The 17,682-nt window shown below is 38.8% G+C and overlaps 1 protein-coding gene across 1 annotated transcript in view; it reads left to right on the top strand.

The window, feature by feature from the left end:
* The window catches only part of LOC134803644 (IQ and AAA domain-containing protein 1-like), a 40,668-nt gene that overhangs the window by 6,639 nt on the left and 16,347 nt on the right, over positions 1–17,682 (top strand). Inside the window, exons 7-13 of the mRNA XM_063776427.1 lie at positions 281–406; positions 3,609–3,729; positions 4,311–4,459; positions 7,803–7,953; positions 11,778–11,945; positions 13,435–13,592; positions 15,040–15,187. Coding sequence (XP_063632497.1) covers positions 281–406; positions 3,609–3,729; positions 4,311–4,459; positions 7,803–7,953; positions 11,778–11,945; positions 13,435–13,592; positions 15,040–15,187 — 1,021 coding nt within the window. The remainder of the gene's footprint in view (positions 1–280; positions 407–3,608; positions 3,730–4,310; positions 4,460–7,802; positions 7,954–11,777; positions 11,946–13,434; positions 13,593–15,039; positions 15,188–17,682) is intronic.

Here is a 17,682-nt window from a genome sequence, read left to right as displayed (position 1 = left end):
ATGAAGACCTAGAGACAATCAGAAACAGAGGCCTAAGCGTTCGCTATTTATCTTATAGGCCTGTCCAGACGGGAACAATTTTTCGCCAATCTGATTAACTTGTCCGATCAAAACAGGTCGAGCGGACATTTAATTTCTATTAATTGTTAGAGAACAAGAGTGTGTCAAACTAATTTTGAATACCTCGCCCATTTAGCAGCTTCTACTGCTGACTATACAATACAAAGAGAGGACAAAAGCACGCATTTCCACACTTCCACTTTTCCTACTGACATTTCAGACAGTATTTCATGAGAGACTACGCAGCCAAATGTACGAGACGACGAATGTATTTTGCTAAAAAAGTGAAGCCGGCCCCGCTACCTTTGAGGACGGAAGCCGCGACTCTCATCCAAAGGGTTTATAGGTATGTAGGTAGTAGTAGGGCAAACCTTGGCTTATCGGTGATACTTGGTAATTCGGTGATAATGCATTGTTAAATTACGCTGAGCTCACAATGCTGAAATGTAAGCAATTAAATCGCTGCCAACCCGATTGCAAGGTTACATATCAGAATACCAAAAACTGATTTACCTAATGTTGAATCACCTATGCTTGATTCACCTATTTTTAAATTACCTATCAATCATTTTACCTAAACATTGACTGACCTAAGTTTATAATACCTAAGCTTAAATAACCTAATGGACGAAATACCTAATGCACGATATACCTAATGCACGTTTTACCTACTGCACGTTTCACCTAAAGCTATTGTACCTAATGCACGAATCACCTATAGCTGATATACCTAATGGACGATACACCTAAAGCTGATATACCTAATGAACGATGTACCTAAATTTGATTTATCTAATGGACGAAATACCTAAAACTGTTAAACCTATCGCACGAAATACCTAAAGTTGATATACTTCCTGCACGCATTACCTAATGTCGATATGCCTAATGCACGGAATACCTAAAGTCTATATACCTAGTACAAAATTCATATCATTTTGCCGAATGATCAAGTCGCAACTCCACCCAATAAATCGTATGATTTCCCAACCTTACAGTAGAAACTGTTTGTTTGGATAACAACTTAAAAATACACTTATTGAAACGCTTCTTTTTAGGTAGTAGAATGATTTCTGAAGTCTAATACAAAATTAGTTATCTTATCTTATCAAAAACTTAATTTTTGTAAGTTAGTATCATGACGATGAAATAAAAGTCGGTTTTAGCACTGTTTGGTCGCAGTTAACCTAACACGCTCCTCCTCGCTTTGCTCGTCGTCGCACCTATCTCGACTCTGGCAAATGACTAGACCTTATATTATAATAAAAAATAGTAAGTCAATTGAATGATTTGGCTAAAAAATTTATACCAAATGTTGTAAGTATGTCCTAATAATATTCTACTAAACAATAATTATATTTTTGATTTTAGGTACATATTTTGTTCACTAAGTGCATCGAGTTCAGGTATTTCGTGCATTAGGTGTATCGAATTTAGGTATTTCGTTCATTAGGTATGTTAACTTTAGGTAATTTGATCATTAGGTATACCGACTTTAGGTAATTCGTGCAGAAGGTATGTTAACTTTAGGCAATTCGATCATTAGGAATACCGAGTTTAGGTATTTCGTGCATTAGGTATATCAACATTAGGTGTTTCATGTATTAGGTATATTAGCTTTAGGTATTTCGAGTATTAGGTGTTTCAACTTTAGGTAAATCGAGCATAGGTATTCTGAGCTTAGGTAAACCAATTGTAGGTGAAACGTGCAATAGGTAATTCGTTCATTAGGTGTTATGAGCTTAGGTTAATTGGTCATTAGGTATTTAAAAAAATAGGTGAAACGAGCATAGGTGATTCAACATTAGGTAAATCGATTTTCGGTATTCTGATATGTAACCGATTGCAAGCATCAAAACTGACAGCTGCCAACGATTTTATAGCTCGCATTTCCTCATGGTGAGAACTGTGTAAGATTATAACGGAGTATCACCGAATTACCAAGTATCACCGATAAGCCAAGGTTTGCCCTATTTATTAGAGATGCAACGGATAGTTGTTTGGCCGGATACCCGATACCGGATATTTGACGTGACCATCGGCCGAATATTCGGCCGGCGGAACTATACCTACATTTCGGTTTTTCAGGTGCGCATTGTGCAGGTTTTGACCTGTACGGTTACCATCAGTTTGTCACTGACATAAACGCCGTCGAGAACGTAATTTACTTTCTATATATCTCGCTCGCACTCGCATATTAGTGCAAACGGGATGTATAGAAAGTAAATTACGTTCTCGACGGCGTTCATGTCAGTGACAAACTGATGGTAACCGTACTGTTTCGTAATGAACGTTCGCAGTTTCGCACTCATTTCTAGGTTCGAAATGAGTCAAATGAGTGCGCGTGCGAGTGGAATGTTTAATAGTATTTCATACAAACGCTGGTACTTGCTCCGCGCTAAATTCAATTTTTAGACAGTTTTTTCTTGATTTTGGCCACCATAGCCTATGGAGACTAACAAGCAACGATAAGTGGTTTTCGTAGTCAATGGATGTTGCTATATTAACGGTGTCACATGCGCGTTTCTGACTTATGAACCAATTGTTTCTACTATACAACCTAAAATAAATAATTAATTTGAGCTATGGTTTTGTTTCGTCCTCTTGATCGCGGCGAGCTGTGATTGGTCAATTTCATTATAGTTGACTAAACTGTATCGAAATGAATATTATAGTTGAGTTGGGAGCCCACACATTAAAAATACCCATTTGCAGTTTGGTATAAGAAATCTTAATTCAAGGATTATAGTCGACGAGTAGAAACATTGTTATTAAATAATATTAAATATACGAGTACGATTATGATCGTAACTGTTTCTTAATTTTGTTTACTCCGAAATCAAGCAACGTTACTATCCGGTATCTATCCGGTAACCGAATATCCGGTGCATCTCTAGTATTTACCTGTTAATTCTTTACCACGAATAAACTATTTCTATTTATATTTACACCCGTAAATTAAGGGTAAGGGTGTAACGCGATTAAATGTCATTATTTTACCTTTTTTCCGACGTTTCAAATTGCGTTAGACCAGTTATTGATAAATACGTGAGTGGATTTAAGAGCCCATCAACGTGCACACCTAATTAATCGTGATTATTTAAATTTTACAGACAGGTATTTAAAACAGGGGGCCGCTACGTACTGTATTGTGTATTTCAGTACCTTTAGAAATACATCAAACTAGTTTTTATGTTGCTGGATTCGTCAATATATGCGTCTAAAGTTAAAACGGCCGTTTTCGTTTTGAGCTTTTAGTTCGACGAATCCAGCCACATAATAAAACTAGTTTATGTATTCAAAAGGTACATAATATTCAAATACACAATACAGTAGGTAGTGGCCCCCTTTTTTAAATACCTGTTTGTGTGTTTGTTCGCGATTAACTCAAAAACTATTGAACGGATTTTCATGCGGTTTTCACCTATCAATAATATCAATATAGTGATTCTTGAGGAAGGTTTAGGTGTATAATTCGCTAGTATTTAATATGTCTGAGTGTCACGGAAGTTCTGTTATTAAGATAACTATATTTTGTTTATTTCTAGGCGGTGTATGGAAATCAAGAGGCAAAGAATGCGAGACTATAAGAGGGATGTTTTATTGGGGATAGTTCCAGACCCATGGCGCGAGGGGCGAAAGCTGAACCTCAAAGAGAATACTAAGAAAGTAAGGCCATTCCGTTAGATTTAGCTCTCCCGCTTATTTTGTGAGCTGATACAACTTAATCTAATACCTTTAAACGAGCAACCCTTTTATATATATTTATTTATTTATATACTAGCTTTTGCCCGCGACTTCGTCTGCGTGGAATTAGTGACAGCAGCTAAAGTAGGTATAGCGCCTGGATAATGCTAATAGCAATCATTCAATTCGCGCACTTCAATTATTAGGCAATTCATTAACTCTTTCAATTCCACCCCCCTTTGCACTCTCTTCAGGGATGATTTCCGACATAAAAACTATCCTATGTCCTTCCCCGGGACTCACTCCTAACTATCGCTATACCAAATTTCAACTAAATAGGTTCAGCAGCTTAAGCGTGAAGAGGTAAAAGACAGACACACTTTCGCCTTTATAATATTAGTATGGATATATATTTCGGGGGTCTCGGAAACGGCTATAACGATTTCGATGAAATTTATCCCTCCCAGATATTTTAGAATAAAAAGTGGAAAAATACTGTCTTGGGTGAGACTTGAACTCACGGCCTCTAAACAAAATTGATAATTTATTGTAAATAATTTCAGATATACTTATTGCGACGCCGCACCAACGAGAGAACGAGACAGAAGTATATGGAAGAGATGGACAGAGAGAACACCAGGCTGATCTGGTTGAAGAGGGATTTACAGATAGAAGACATCACCGACCATATTCGGGAGTGGTTTAAAGAATGGTACAGTCACCAGAAGTTGCTAAGCGGCCGAGGTGTTCAATATTACCTTGACCGCTTATTCTCTTAACCAGGGATGTTGCGAATATCTGCATCCGCAACCGCGGAACAGCCGCATTATTTTCAACATCCGCATCCGCATAAAATTGATGCGGAGCTTAAGAGCCCATCAACGTGCACACTAGCGCCACTGCTAAATAATCGTGATTATTTAAATTTAACGACAGGTATTTTAAAAAGGAGGCCGCTACGTACTGTGTTGTGTATTTAAGTACCTTTTGAATACATCAAACTAGTTTTTATGTTGCTGGATTCGTCAATCTATGCGTCCAAAGTTAAAACGGCCGTTTTTGTTTTGAGTTCATCGGAGTAGTAGTAAAAATTTCATCATTACCTATAACGAAATCGTCTAGATCCAGAAAAGACGGCCAAAAGTAAATATCCTTTATTGCACAATAAAGTAAAAAAAAAGCGAAATACAAGTTTAAGACCAAAAGTTACTGTTTATAGTGTTTATTAAATATAACGCACCTATATTGTTGCTCAGATACCGTAAAATGGGGTGTATTGGGTGAAATTTGACTTTCAAACCTCGATAAAGTTTTATTTTTACATGTGAAAACTGAATGGTGTATACAGGGTGGAAAGGCACGACGATCCTTTCCGGAAATGGGAGATAGTTTAGCCTAAGCTCTATATTTTCTCCATAGAAACTATGTTAATATGGGCAACCGTTTCTAAATTATGACCTTTTAAACATCCACGCAAAAAACTACTTTGTTCTAACCCTAACAGGTGACAGGGTCAATGAACTTACTTGTAAACAATCAGTATTCGACAGGAAATTATGCTAATTTGTTGCCATCTAACCATTTTTAGGTCTGCTTACAGCACGGTAAGAATCATTGCAGGATTTTCGCTTTCTTAGTGGTTCCACTTGTTCAATACTTGAATGAAATAGTTATGTTATTCCTTAATATTAATAATACTAACCACAACATTGTTTACAACGACAGTTCAAATGGTGACATTGACAACCACTCAAAAGTACGCAATCGTCTTATAAATATCTCTGGTTTCCTTGACTGATAAAAAGGTTTTAGTTTCTTAACACGTTTCACAAAATTATTTTCGAATAATTGGAAACTATCTAAAATAATTAAAAATAACAAGTAGGTTGTGTTAGTTGCACCAAATGAACTTGCAAAAATTAAATACTAAGAATAAATCAAGAATAAATACTTGTTCAATACCAAACTAACAAACCTTCTTGCGTGGTAGGAAATAGACAAGACGTCTGATGTTTGAAATTAAATTTTCATTGAACTATACTTATTGAATGTCATATTCTTCAAATAAAAATGTTAGATGCTCGTGGCTATTTAAATTTGTGGGGCTGTGTAAAAGATATGGTGTACCAAACCAAACGGAATGTGAAACTGCGGACGAAATGAGACAAAGGCTAATTGGTGCTTTCTGCGGAGGATAAATGACGAAGAGCATACACTATATCGCATGTGCATCGACATACTCGGGTACGGGCTGCGGCGGCGTTGTAATACACGGAGGTACATTTGAACACCGTATGTGAAAAGAAGATAGTATTAAATATTGGAAAAAAGTAATTATCTAAGAAAGTAATAAAATTGTTTGTAATATTTTGCATGCATTTGATTTATTTGACATTGATGCGTCATTCATACATCATTGCGATACTGTCAACGATCGGAAAAAAGTGTAAAGTCCCGAGCTTTCCCGACGGAGATCCTTAATCTAGCCGTCATGTGCACATGACTATATAGACTATATATACTGATGCTATAGGGTTATCACCACAGTTAAAAAGTAGTATTTTTGCAATTTTTATTTTTTACTCAATTAACGATTCTTACCATTACCAATAGTCTCTGTATCACTTAAACGACCTAATACTTCCGGGAAGGATCGTCGTGCCTTTCCACCCTGTATAATAAGTGGTTCGGACGTTTGTATTTTATTTTGGGTAGTTCCATTTCATAACTTTAACGATAAAGAGGAAAACCCACCTCACCCCGTAGTGCCTCGTATTTGGGGTGAGAGGGTTTTTCATACATAGGTGATTTTGGAAGATTGTTGGATCGATTTTTTTTATTATGAATATTACTTTAGCTCCATTTTAAATTGGAATACATTATTTTTGTAGCAGTAGCCTTAAAACCCACCTCACCCCCCTCTCAATCCTTCTCTCCCCATTCATAACCCATAGCTCCCCGCGAAACCTACTCACCCCGTTTTACGGTACTAAACGTTTCGTTTTTTTAATCATCGTCATCATCATCATCATCATCAGTTTTTTTAAAACAAAAATTACTAAAATGTAATATTTGACGTTTTTTAAATACCTAATCTTGACATCCGCATCCGCATCCGCGGATGTGAGCCTTTAAATATCCGCATCCGCATCCGCGGATGTTAAAAAGTCTGCATCCGCAACATATATCCCTGCTCTTAACAATAAAGTCGCGTCAACATCATTTTGAGCACCTGGCCCGCTTTGTAACTTGTGAAACACTACTATATAAATGTCATATCTCTCTCGCTAGCTCGGTATCACCTGAGATGATTCAGTTAGAAGGTCGAACCATACTGTTCTACCTTATAGTTCGGTTTTTTTAGCATTAGAAAGAACTTGAAAGAAGGTAAGCGATCTTGTCTTTTAATTGATAAACGCTTTTTAAAAATCAGTAACTTAAGCAGAAGAATATAAATGATCGTATTAGATTCATAATTGTTACATATTTGCCGTAACTTATTTTTAAAATGTGTTTTTCAATTAAAAGACACATCAAGATTGTTTACCTTATTTCTAATGCTAAAAAAAACGAACTTTATTAGGAACTGCCAGGGGCGTCATAAGCCGTAAGAAGTGCATATAATACTTGGAAAAATTAGACCTATGCCGCTGTGGCCCGGTGGCCGAATGGCACACGCGCCTGCCGCGATAGCAGAGGACGCTGGTTCGATTCCAGCCTGGGGCACTGGAGGCCTTGGTCACATTTTTTTATACCTACTCTGTATCTTTAGGTATTTAAATAAAAGTAAACAAAATCTACCCTCAAATGGCTCCTTAAGCCAGTTGACGGTAGATGAAAACATTACACGATCAAATAATGCAGGTTAAAGTCAGGTTGTTCAGTGACAGATCTAGGCGGTTTTGTATTTGGTTGGTTAACCAATAAATGTTATAACTACCCGAAATGTACAAATTGTTTGTTTACTTTTTTTTAAATACCTAAAGATACATACTATAGTATATGACATTTATTTCGGTTAAAAAACTTTTTTTTTAACTTTTTTTGTTGCGTAGGTTTTACGGATACGGCTTCTTCCCCATCTACCCGTATGATGCGGAAGGCGGCACCATTCTAGTGATACGAGAGCAGTATATCACTGTTGAAGAGAAGTATGAAGAAGATGAGAAATTGAAAGCTGCTACCAAAGGGAAGACTAAAGAAATGGTGATTGAGCGTTTCATTCATGTCTTCAAAATTTTGACTTCTTTTGCTCATTTTACTCAGAATCATTTGCACATTCACGCCTCATACATGAAAAATGTGTCCGAAAGTTTCCTTTCCAGACGTCACATTTTTGTATGAAAAGTTTTTTGACGTGAAACGTAGGTGAACGTCTTTAAAAACCCGTAGAGGGGCTCGGATCAAAAACCGATGTAACGAAAAAGTGTTATGGCGCGGCGGCTTATATCTCCAAAATATAACACCTATAAACATAGTTTTGATATAGATATATAGAAGAAAGTAGCCATTACTCGGAACAGCACGTGCCTTTGACATAGATGGCGCTGATTCTGCGCTAGACACGACGTATTTGGAGCTAAAATGACCCCTATTTTCAGTGTTCATTTAGTAATGACTCATCAGCCCATTAACCGATTTCGGTAAAATTGGTGTCTTTTGATAGATCTTATTTTATTTTAATGAAATACGAGTAAAATAAAGCACGCGGTATTATAATAAGCTGCTAAAAAATAAAAATGTGACAGTTTTTACAGAAATTTTATCACTGCTCTTGTTTGAGGCCACCGTGTGCGACAAAAAGGGCACAAAACTGACGCAAAATACTTGAAATAGTAAAATAAAGCAAAAACGGTTCTTTACATACCACTTTTACCCTAGTAAAACATGCTAATCTCCTCAAATAATGCATTAGAATCTATGGCGGCGCGGCGGCGCGAGGTACTTTGATAGAACACATAGAATACTACATTAGGTCAGAAGAGAAGGACGAAACGTTTGCAAGAGAGTTGAAGGCATTTCTTATTAATAAAAACTATTATAAAGTTGACGATTTTTTAAATGATTCCGATGTTTGTAACTTTGTACCAACCAACAATGTAAATAATTATAATTTTTATTAATATGATATTTAATAGCACTAGTCCTAGTTTTAAGTTTTAACTGCCATACCCGTTCCGGGTCCATGAGATACGTTTTATGTTTTAACATATTGTAATTACCATGGTGCAATAAAGAAATAAAGAATAGAACGTATGACGGCTGCTTTACAATCTCGAGTTCCTATTGCTAATTACTAACTTAGTTGGGTACTTTCTGATGTACCTATGGGTAAAACATATTTTAGAAATGGTCACTTCTGTGGACAATACTATAAAAGGTAACGACTCTCGTACATATATACCTATCCCGTTTTTCTCATTTGAGTCTCAAGTACTGAAAAAAATTATTCCGCCTGTAAAGGTGCTGCGTAAAAAATTGCTTTTAGATTCCCTTAAATTTGCGATGGTTACAGGAAAGACACGAACGAGTTTTCTATAAAACGTGTATTACTCGTATACATAAAATATCTATTCTCGTAATTTTAGTGTGTTATTTATAAATAAATACTACCTAATCGTTACATTCACTTCTCCAAAATGAATTGAACATATACATAATTAAATAGGTCTGACGCTGTAATTAATTATTTTAAAATGACTCATCAAATGCTGTATTCAAGTTCATTTAGATACAGTGAATCATTATCACCCCAAATAATCTTTACATCAGATAAAATTTAAGATATTACTCAAAATTATTATAATACATCAAGCAATCGCGAGATGCGCCACTTCGGTATTCAAACATGAAGCAATAGTACAAGAGTCTAACTAAATGCGAAGGCCGAAGGCTGAGCTCTGCGTAGGACCGATTCGAAGGTCCAAAGCGTCCGACAGACGTACGCGCGCCTCCCGTAACTTTTCCAAGTATTTTAAAATACAAGTGTCAAGTACAAGTGATCGCAAGATCCAAAGGCTGAAGTCGCGTAGGGCCGAAGGCCCGAAGCATCCAGGAGGTCAGTTCTAAACACAGGTCAATAGTACAAGTGTCTAAATGCGAAGGCCGAAGGCCGAGCTCCGCGTAGGGCCGAAGGCCCGAAGCGTCCAGGAGTTTAGTGCTTAAACACATAACAATAGTATAAGTGTCTAGAGTCTGGCTAGCCAAAAATTGTTGACAGATATTTCGTTGTTGTATCACCAATTGTCTATGATTAAAAAAAAAAGCTAAAAGTCAGTTGTCAATTTATGTCATTAATTCAAATTGTTTGCGGTTTATAAGGGGTTTATTTTAAATTACATTAATAATGTCTATACTGAGTGTGGTTCGCAAACTTTTATTTAAGCTCGTAAATAATTACGACAATGTGCGAAGTCGACGTGTAGCGTTGTATAACGAAAAACTGCAATGTTTACAACTCCTAAACAAATGTAAACAAATTAGGAGGTTGGTGCTCTATAAATATTTTGATACTTAGCATTTAGCATGATTTAGCATATTTGGCATAGTACTTAAGTATGTATTTTTTTGGTGATGGATTAATATTACGGTATTATAGAGCTAGGTCTTATTTACACTACATTTCATTTTTCGCCTTGTTACAATGGTATATGGTGAGAAAGTGTTAACATATGTGTTTATCGTTGACTATACTTTACATAGTGGTAGAAATTATGTGAGCTGACTTTGAGTGCACGTCAACGTATATTTAACTTATATCCTTAGGTAGCTTACGTGTGCACAGAAAATCAAAAATATTTTCTAGTATCAAAACTATATTTCCTACTACACAAAGTGTGACCAGCCCAAGATTTTTTGAATTTCCCGCCAAACATTTGTGTAATATTTCAGTAGCCAGACTCTAGACACTTGTACTATTGTTCTGTGCTAAAGCACTGACGTTCTGGACGCTTCGGGCCTTCTGACCTACGCGGAGCTCGGCCTTCGGCCTTCGCATTTAGATACTTATACTTTTGTTCTGTGATTAAGCACTTAAATCCTGGACGCTTCGGGCCTTCGGCCCTACGCGGAGCTCGGCCTTCGGCCTTCGCATTTAGACACTTATACTATTGTTCTGTGTTTAAGCACTGAGAGCCTGGACGCTTCTGGCCTTCGGCCCTACGCGGAGCTCGGCCTTCGGCCTTCGCATTTAGACACTTGTAGTATTGTTCTGTGCTAAAGCACTGACATTCTGGACGCTTCGGGCCTTCGGCCCTACGCGGAACTCGCCCTTCGGCCTTCGCATTTAGACACTTGTACTATTGTTCTGTGTTTAAGCACTGACATCCTGGACGCTTCGGGCCTTCGGCCCTACGCGGAGCTCGGCCTTCGGCCTTCGCATTAGCTGTCCACGCCACGTTTCACGTCAACCCTAGCGGCTGTGTCCCTGATACAGCCTATCTCCATTTTTTTTTTGGAAAACGCTCGATTGACAAATAAATGCCTTCAAACTGAATCCGCCCAAGTTTTTCTGTAACTCGACACTTTTAACCGGTCCGCGTGTCGCCTTAAAGGATGACGCGTTAGACCAGCCAGGGGCCGGGCCGGGGCGTTCGTCGAAGTGTTCACGCGCGCGTGTGCGTGCGTGTGTGCGTGCGTGCATTCGTGTGTGTGTGTGTGTGTGTGTGTGTGTGTGTGTGTGTGTGTGTGTGTGTGTGTGTGTGTGTTTGTGTGCATGCACGCGCGGTCGCGCGTGTGTGTGTGTGTGTGTGTGTGAGTGCGTGTGTGCGTGTGTGTGTGAGAGAGAGAGTTCGTGCGTGCTTGCGTGCGTGCGTATGTGCGTGCGTGCATTCGTGTGGGTGTGTGTGTGCGTGTGTGTGTGTGTGCGCGTGTGTGTGTGTGTGTGTGTGTGTACTGTGTGTGTGTGTGTGACCAGTGTGGCATTTTGGATGAATATATCAATTTCTTCCTCTCTCTGGTTTGTGTCTGTAACGGTACGTTTTTTTGATTGCCTTATAATATCAAATTCTTACAAGTTCTTCTATATCCAGTTGAGAGACGAGAAGAAGAGAGCGAAATTCGACGCCATCGAAAAGGCTCTAGCCCAGAAAGAGAAAGAAAAGAAGCTGGCAGAGCAGGAATACAAGTTTAAGTGTAACCCGCTGTTTGATCTGGGATACAAGATTAAGCAGTCACCCAATATGGAGGATTTGCATCAGGTATTTTGCCAATACGATTATTTATTAAGCGAAATTCGACACTATCAACAAACCTAAGGTTCTGAAAGAGATGTACAGGACACTAGGCAAGCAGGAACATAAGTTGAAGTGTAACCCGCTGTATGACCCGGGATAGAAGATGATGCAGTCACGCCATATGGAGGATTTGCATCAGGTATGTCTCTAATAAGACTATTTAATAAAGATATTAAAGCGAAATTCGACGCTATCAACAAAGCTAAGGTTCTGAAAGAGATGTACAGGACACTAGGCAAGCAGGAACATAAATTGTGTAACCCGCTGTATAACCCGGCATACAAGATGATGCAGTCACGCCAGTACGCACATATATGGAGAATTTGCATCAGGTATTTTGCTAATAAGACTATTTTTCCCGATCGCATTAAAATACAATACTGCGCTCCAAAACGTGAATCACTGACGTAGCTGAGACTGCCGCCAAGCTTAAATGGGACTAGGCAGGACCCGTCTGCCGTATGCCGGATGAACAGCCACCGTTTGGGTCCCACAGATTGTAAGGCGTCACGGCAGACCTCGTCGGAGATGGCGGGACGAGCTTGACCCCTTTGACAGAGATTGGTGAGAGACCTCAGGGGATAGGTATACGTGGAGAAATAAGAGGAAGGCCTTTGCCCAGCAGTGGGACAATATGGGCTCATAATAATAATAATTATGCTAAGACGCTATCAACAAAAGTAAGGTTCTGAAAGAGGTAGACAAGACACTGGGTAATATTTCCTGATTTGGGTGCCCGAGCCTCCCGATTGCCCAATGTTTCCCTACATCCCCTACTGAGCGACAGAGCAGAATGTAAACACACCCTGTCGCTCGCGCTGCCGGTCTTTCGCGCAAAAAGCGCTCTTTTGGGGAGCGCCGGGCGAGGGGCACTGGCAGTGGCATGAGAAGTATCCTGTTTATATACACACTCGTCCTGCCGTCTTCCCTGCTCGCTTCAGCTGAATGTAAATGCGGCATTACAAAAGGATATAAGGTTAGACCAAGAAAAGTCTGCAGCGATTTTGATAGCCCACGCAGTGCAAGTGTTATTTATACGTCATAATTTCATAGACAAGGTGGACTGACGACCTGGTAAAGGTCGCGAGAGTCCGCTGGATGCGGGTGGCGCAGGACCGGTCATTGTGGCACTTTTTGGGGAAGGCCTATGTCCAGCAGTGGACGTCCTCTGGCTGATATGATGATGATGATGAATTTCATAGAAGTTTGGCGTGTAAAATAACATTTGCACTGCGTGGGCTATCAAAATCGCTGCAGACTTTTCCTGCTCTAACTCTAGAACCCTGATAAATGTTTTTTTTTCTCAAGATTAACCTTATGAACGCCGCGCGTATCGTGCGCGCCGCGTCATCATGAACCTTGCTGGAATGCACGAAGGTCGATATTGGGCTGTAGCCGCGCGCGTCAGATGACGTCTTTGCCGGTCAAAAGACTAAAACAATGATTTTTGTAGGTTCTGCAGAGCTACTACAGCTGCTGGTCCGTCTACGATAGCTTCTCGCCAGAGTTGGAAGGCGAGGTGGTGTATGGCTACATCCACGCCATCATGAGCGAGGAATTGATGAACCAGCTCCATGTGGAATGCAGGCGATATGTGGACGAGCTTATGAGGTACTAGCTTTTGCCCGCGACTTCGTCTGCGTGGAATTAGTGACAGCAGCTAAAGTAGGTATAGCGCCTGGATAATGCGAATAGCAATCATTCAATTCGCGCATTGCTTACTTCAATTATTAAGGCAATGCTTTAACTCTTTCAATTCCCCTTTGCACTCTCTTCAGGGATGATATCCGACATAAAAAATCCTATGTCCTTCCCCGGGACTCAAACTATCCCTATACCAAATTTCAACTAAATCGGTTCAGCGGCTTTATAAGCGTGAAGAGGTAAACAGACAGACAGACAGACACACTTTCGCCTTTATAATATTAGTATGGATTTTTCTCTGATATGTTATGGAACATAACTTGAATTGCCTTTCCTGCTACCCAAAGGTTGTCTAGAAGAGATCGCTTTTTAGCTATAAAACTGCCAGTTATTACCTAGTCTTAGACTTGTAATTAAATTTCTGTGTACTTTTTTTTAACTTTCTGCTCAATAAAGAATATTTTACTATTTTTTTACAAGGCGTGGCTCACTTCGTGATTTCGTCGCGTCATTACAAGTACATGCGGCCCACACCAATTTTGGTGTCTAGCCATAGTAGTTGCCGCGCACCGCTACGGATCGGACGCCTGCTTGCGCCACCTAGCGGTCATATCTGTCGTAATAGACGCGCTTTGTTAGAGAGTGAACCTTCTGTACCTAGTACTATTATTTATTGGGGCATTTTCACTTAACCCTTAAATGCATAGTGTTGCCAAATGTCTACAAAGCATTAGACAGCTCACAGTTAAAAAAAAGAGGCTTACGTTCTTGAACGCACCTTTATACCAAACGTCAAGTAGTAGGGTGATGATTTAAGGGTTAAATTTACGCAATATTTTTAATTAATTAAAATTACATTCGTTTTAAGACGAAAAGTCGGAAAGCTTGGAAAAATCCAGAAGTTGATAATTTTTAGTAAGTATGTGATTTTGAACGGTGTTTTCGGGGTTTGTAATTATTTTATATTTAAAAACTTTATCATAATTATATCACAAATACTGTACCTTTCTAATGGTAGTAAAAAAAAATCATATATCTATTACTGAAAATTACATATTTACATAAATATGATTTAGCCAATTCAACTTCTAACACTGATTTCGCAGTGAAACCGAAGTTATATATTTTTTTACTATTTTTCCTAGAATCGGCAAACAATTATGTATTACATATATTAATTTCGGGCAAAAAGAAAAAATCATGCATTTAAGGGTTAACCTGTGCACCTTTAACGGCCGGTTATCAATCGTTACAAAACTGACGGTCAATGTCAAATCCTATACATTTTGTCAGGAATGTAACGGTTAGACGTTACTGAAACACAACTAAAGTCGCGCTTTAAAGTACAAGTTAAAATGAAAATGCCCATTTTACTTTGAAGGGTTATTTTATTCATACTTTGACCTGATATCAGATTGGAGTTAACACTGCTCGTGGACGCGCACAAGTTGGATTACAAGATGATGGGCTGGAAGTACCCGAAGATAAAGCCGAAAAGACCACCCCCCATCCGGGTCCCCAAACCCTTCAATGTGGACGTCGATAAGCTTGATCGTTTTAAGGTAATGGCATTAGGTACTGTCATGGTAAATGTAGGTACAGTAGGTACATTTACTGCCAAATTCCAAATTATTTATTTGTTAAACATAGGTACAACAGTAGGTCTTAAATGTATAATAAAGTATCACTATGCTTCGCCATATTGCATACAAATACAGAAGACATGTATCGCACATTTTAAACTAAAACTTAATAAGTAATTAAATAATACATGTTAAGGTGGTTCGCTTTCCATACAAAAAACGATTGCGTTATATTAAGTAATTACACACTATTACTACATAAATATGTGCGCATCTATTTACTTTCAAATGTTTATTTGCGATAAATTGATAGTAAAACTTTGTTTATACAGAAATCACTCAAAAAACGTTATTTTGGTATTGCATTGATAAAAAATAAAAGGTTTTTTGCGCCCATCTTAGTGGACCAATATCCCATTGTGTAGAGGAGCCTTAACAAAATAAATCTTTATATTCTTTTCCTAGCCGGTTGCACATTAATCCTTGCTTTCCAACAGGCCATAGTGTGGGTCTCCGTGTTGAATGCTAGAGTAGCCACATACACACCATACTTCCTCGCACTGTTACCGTTAATCGCGTGGTCTAATTTATTAATATCCACCCTATTAATATTATATATCCCTTTCTTCAACATACACTTCTTAGTAAAAGGAATCCCCGCTGCACCGAAAAGCGCTTTCACTACAAAACTACCACATCCAAGTTTATCCAATTCAAAGATCGGTTTGACGCCGTTTTCTGTTTCGAAACCGAAGGACAGTGTCGCGTGATGCTTATCTTCTTTGATATCTTCCGTCAATTCTACACGTCCTTGTAGATAACTCATTCCTTGGCTGTTATTACATATTTCAACATGAGCTTTAAAAGGAATATCCTTTTGATAAGGTAAGCGCGGGTTCTCGCAAGTTTCTAGAGAGTTCCATGTCGACACGTATTTTTCCGATGCGAATATAACTCCCAAATACATGGAAATTATTAAAAGTGCGTGTAACTTCATGGTCATTTAGGTTTGAATTATGCTCGTGTAAGTAATCGTTTTCCGAAACTACATATGCTATCATATATCAATGAATGAATATCATTTATCGTCATTATATTAATTTTGTTTGTTACATCACGTAGAAAATATTTTCGGTCGTGTTTTAGGGTTTCGTCAACTGTAACATATTTTGCAAAAGGATAGGGCCACTTGCACCATCCCACTAACCCGGGGTTAAGCGGTTAAACCGTTAACCCAGTGTCAAATTGTACTGGTAACCAAGTGACCCTAGACCGTTGTGGAGACAAATCAAACTGCAAAACCAAGTGGTCACTATCCCCAGTAATGAGGGACCGACAAAGAAGAAAATACTTAGGTACCTACTTACTCCGTTGGCTCAGCGACCCAAAATGAGACTTGGCCTCCGACACAAGACAACGCCACTTTTCTCGGTCCTGTGTGACCGCTCGCCAATTGTTGGCTCGAAGTTCGTGCAGATCCGCCTCCACCATGTCGCACCAGTGATACCTGGGGCGTCCAATAGGCTTATAGACTCCGTTGGTTGGGCCATCTTGAGAGAATGGATGAAGATCGGAATGTGAGCTTACCTGGGCAGCCCAGCAGGAGAAGAAGATAGGGGGTTTACATTATTATTTTAGAATGTTGCGGAGATAATATACCTATCGATTTGGAGAAAGAAACCGCTTCGATACGGCTCTCCAAACTACTCAAGGTGTTAAATTAATTTTCATCACACTTGCTCGAAAAAGATCTTATCATGCAGGTGTACTGAAGGACAAAGGCCTATATTGTTCCCGCGGGAGTTATAGATTCTGAAAAAAAAGCTATAACTCACGAGTGAGTTATGACTTTTTTTTAAATTATGTCACTAACTCATACGGAAAAAGTAGTTTTAAATGAGTTTTACATTGAAAATACTGACGTTTATAAATTAGTTTTTATGTGTATGTTTAAAAATATTTAATTTGATTAATTTAATAGCCGTTTAAATTAATTTTTACACATTTTTCGATTATGGCTAAATCCGAGTGGGTCCCTTCGAATCCAAACCTGCCAAAACAAGACAATATGGCGGACGAATGTTTGAAATGTCACCGTATATTAAAGAATAATTTCGCTTACAATTTAGTTTTTTCTTCGCAAGTGTGATGAAAAACATTGTATGTAACTCCGGGGGTAAGCATATTGTAAACTCGAGTCTTTAACTCTCTTATAGACCTCGTTTACAAAATCTCGCTTACCCCCCTCGTTGCACAATGTACTATTAGGTATATAGTACAGTCACACTGCTGGACAAAGTTAGCAATATATTCACATCAGAGGGAGTTATAAGGTCGCCCCCATAATCGACAAGATTAAAGAACGTCGCCTACGATGGTATGGACATGTACTCCGACGCCCTGACGACCATACGAGTTGCCCTGAACATGCCCTACGACAGACGGCCAGTTACCTGGTTGAGGACGGTCCAGAA

The sequence above is a fragment of the Cydia splendana genome, chromosome 27 (genome assembly GCF_910591565.1).
Source record: "Cydia splendana chromosome 27, ilCydSple1.2, whole genome shotgun sequence".
Classification (NCBI taxonomy): domain Eukaryota; kingdom Metazoa; phylum Arthropoda; class Insecta; order Lepidoptera; family Tortricidae; genus Cydia; species Cydia splendana.
The sequence above is the reverse complement of the archived record's forward strand: the minus strand, read 5'-3'. Positions and strand labels throughout refer to the sequence as shown.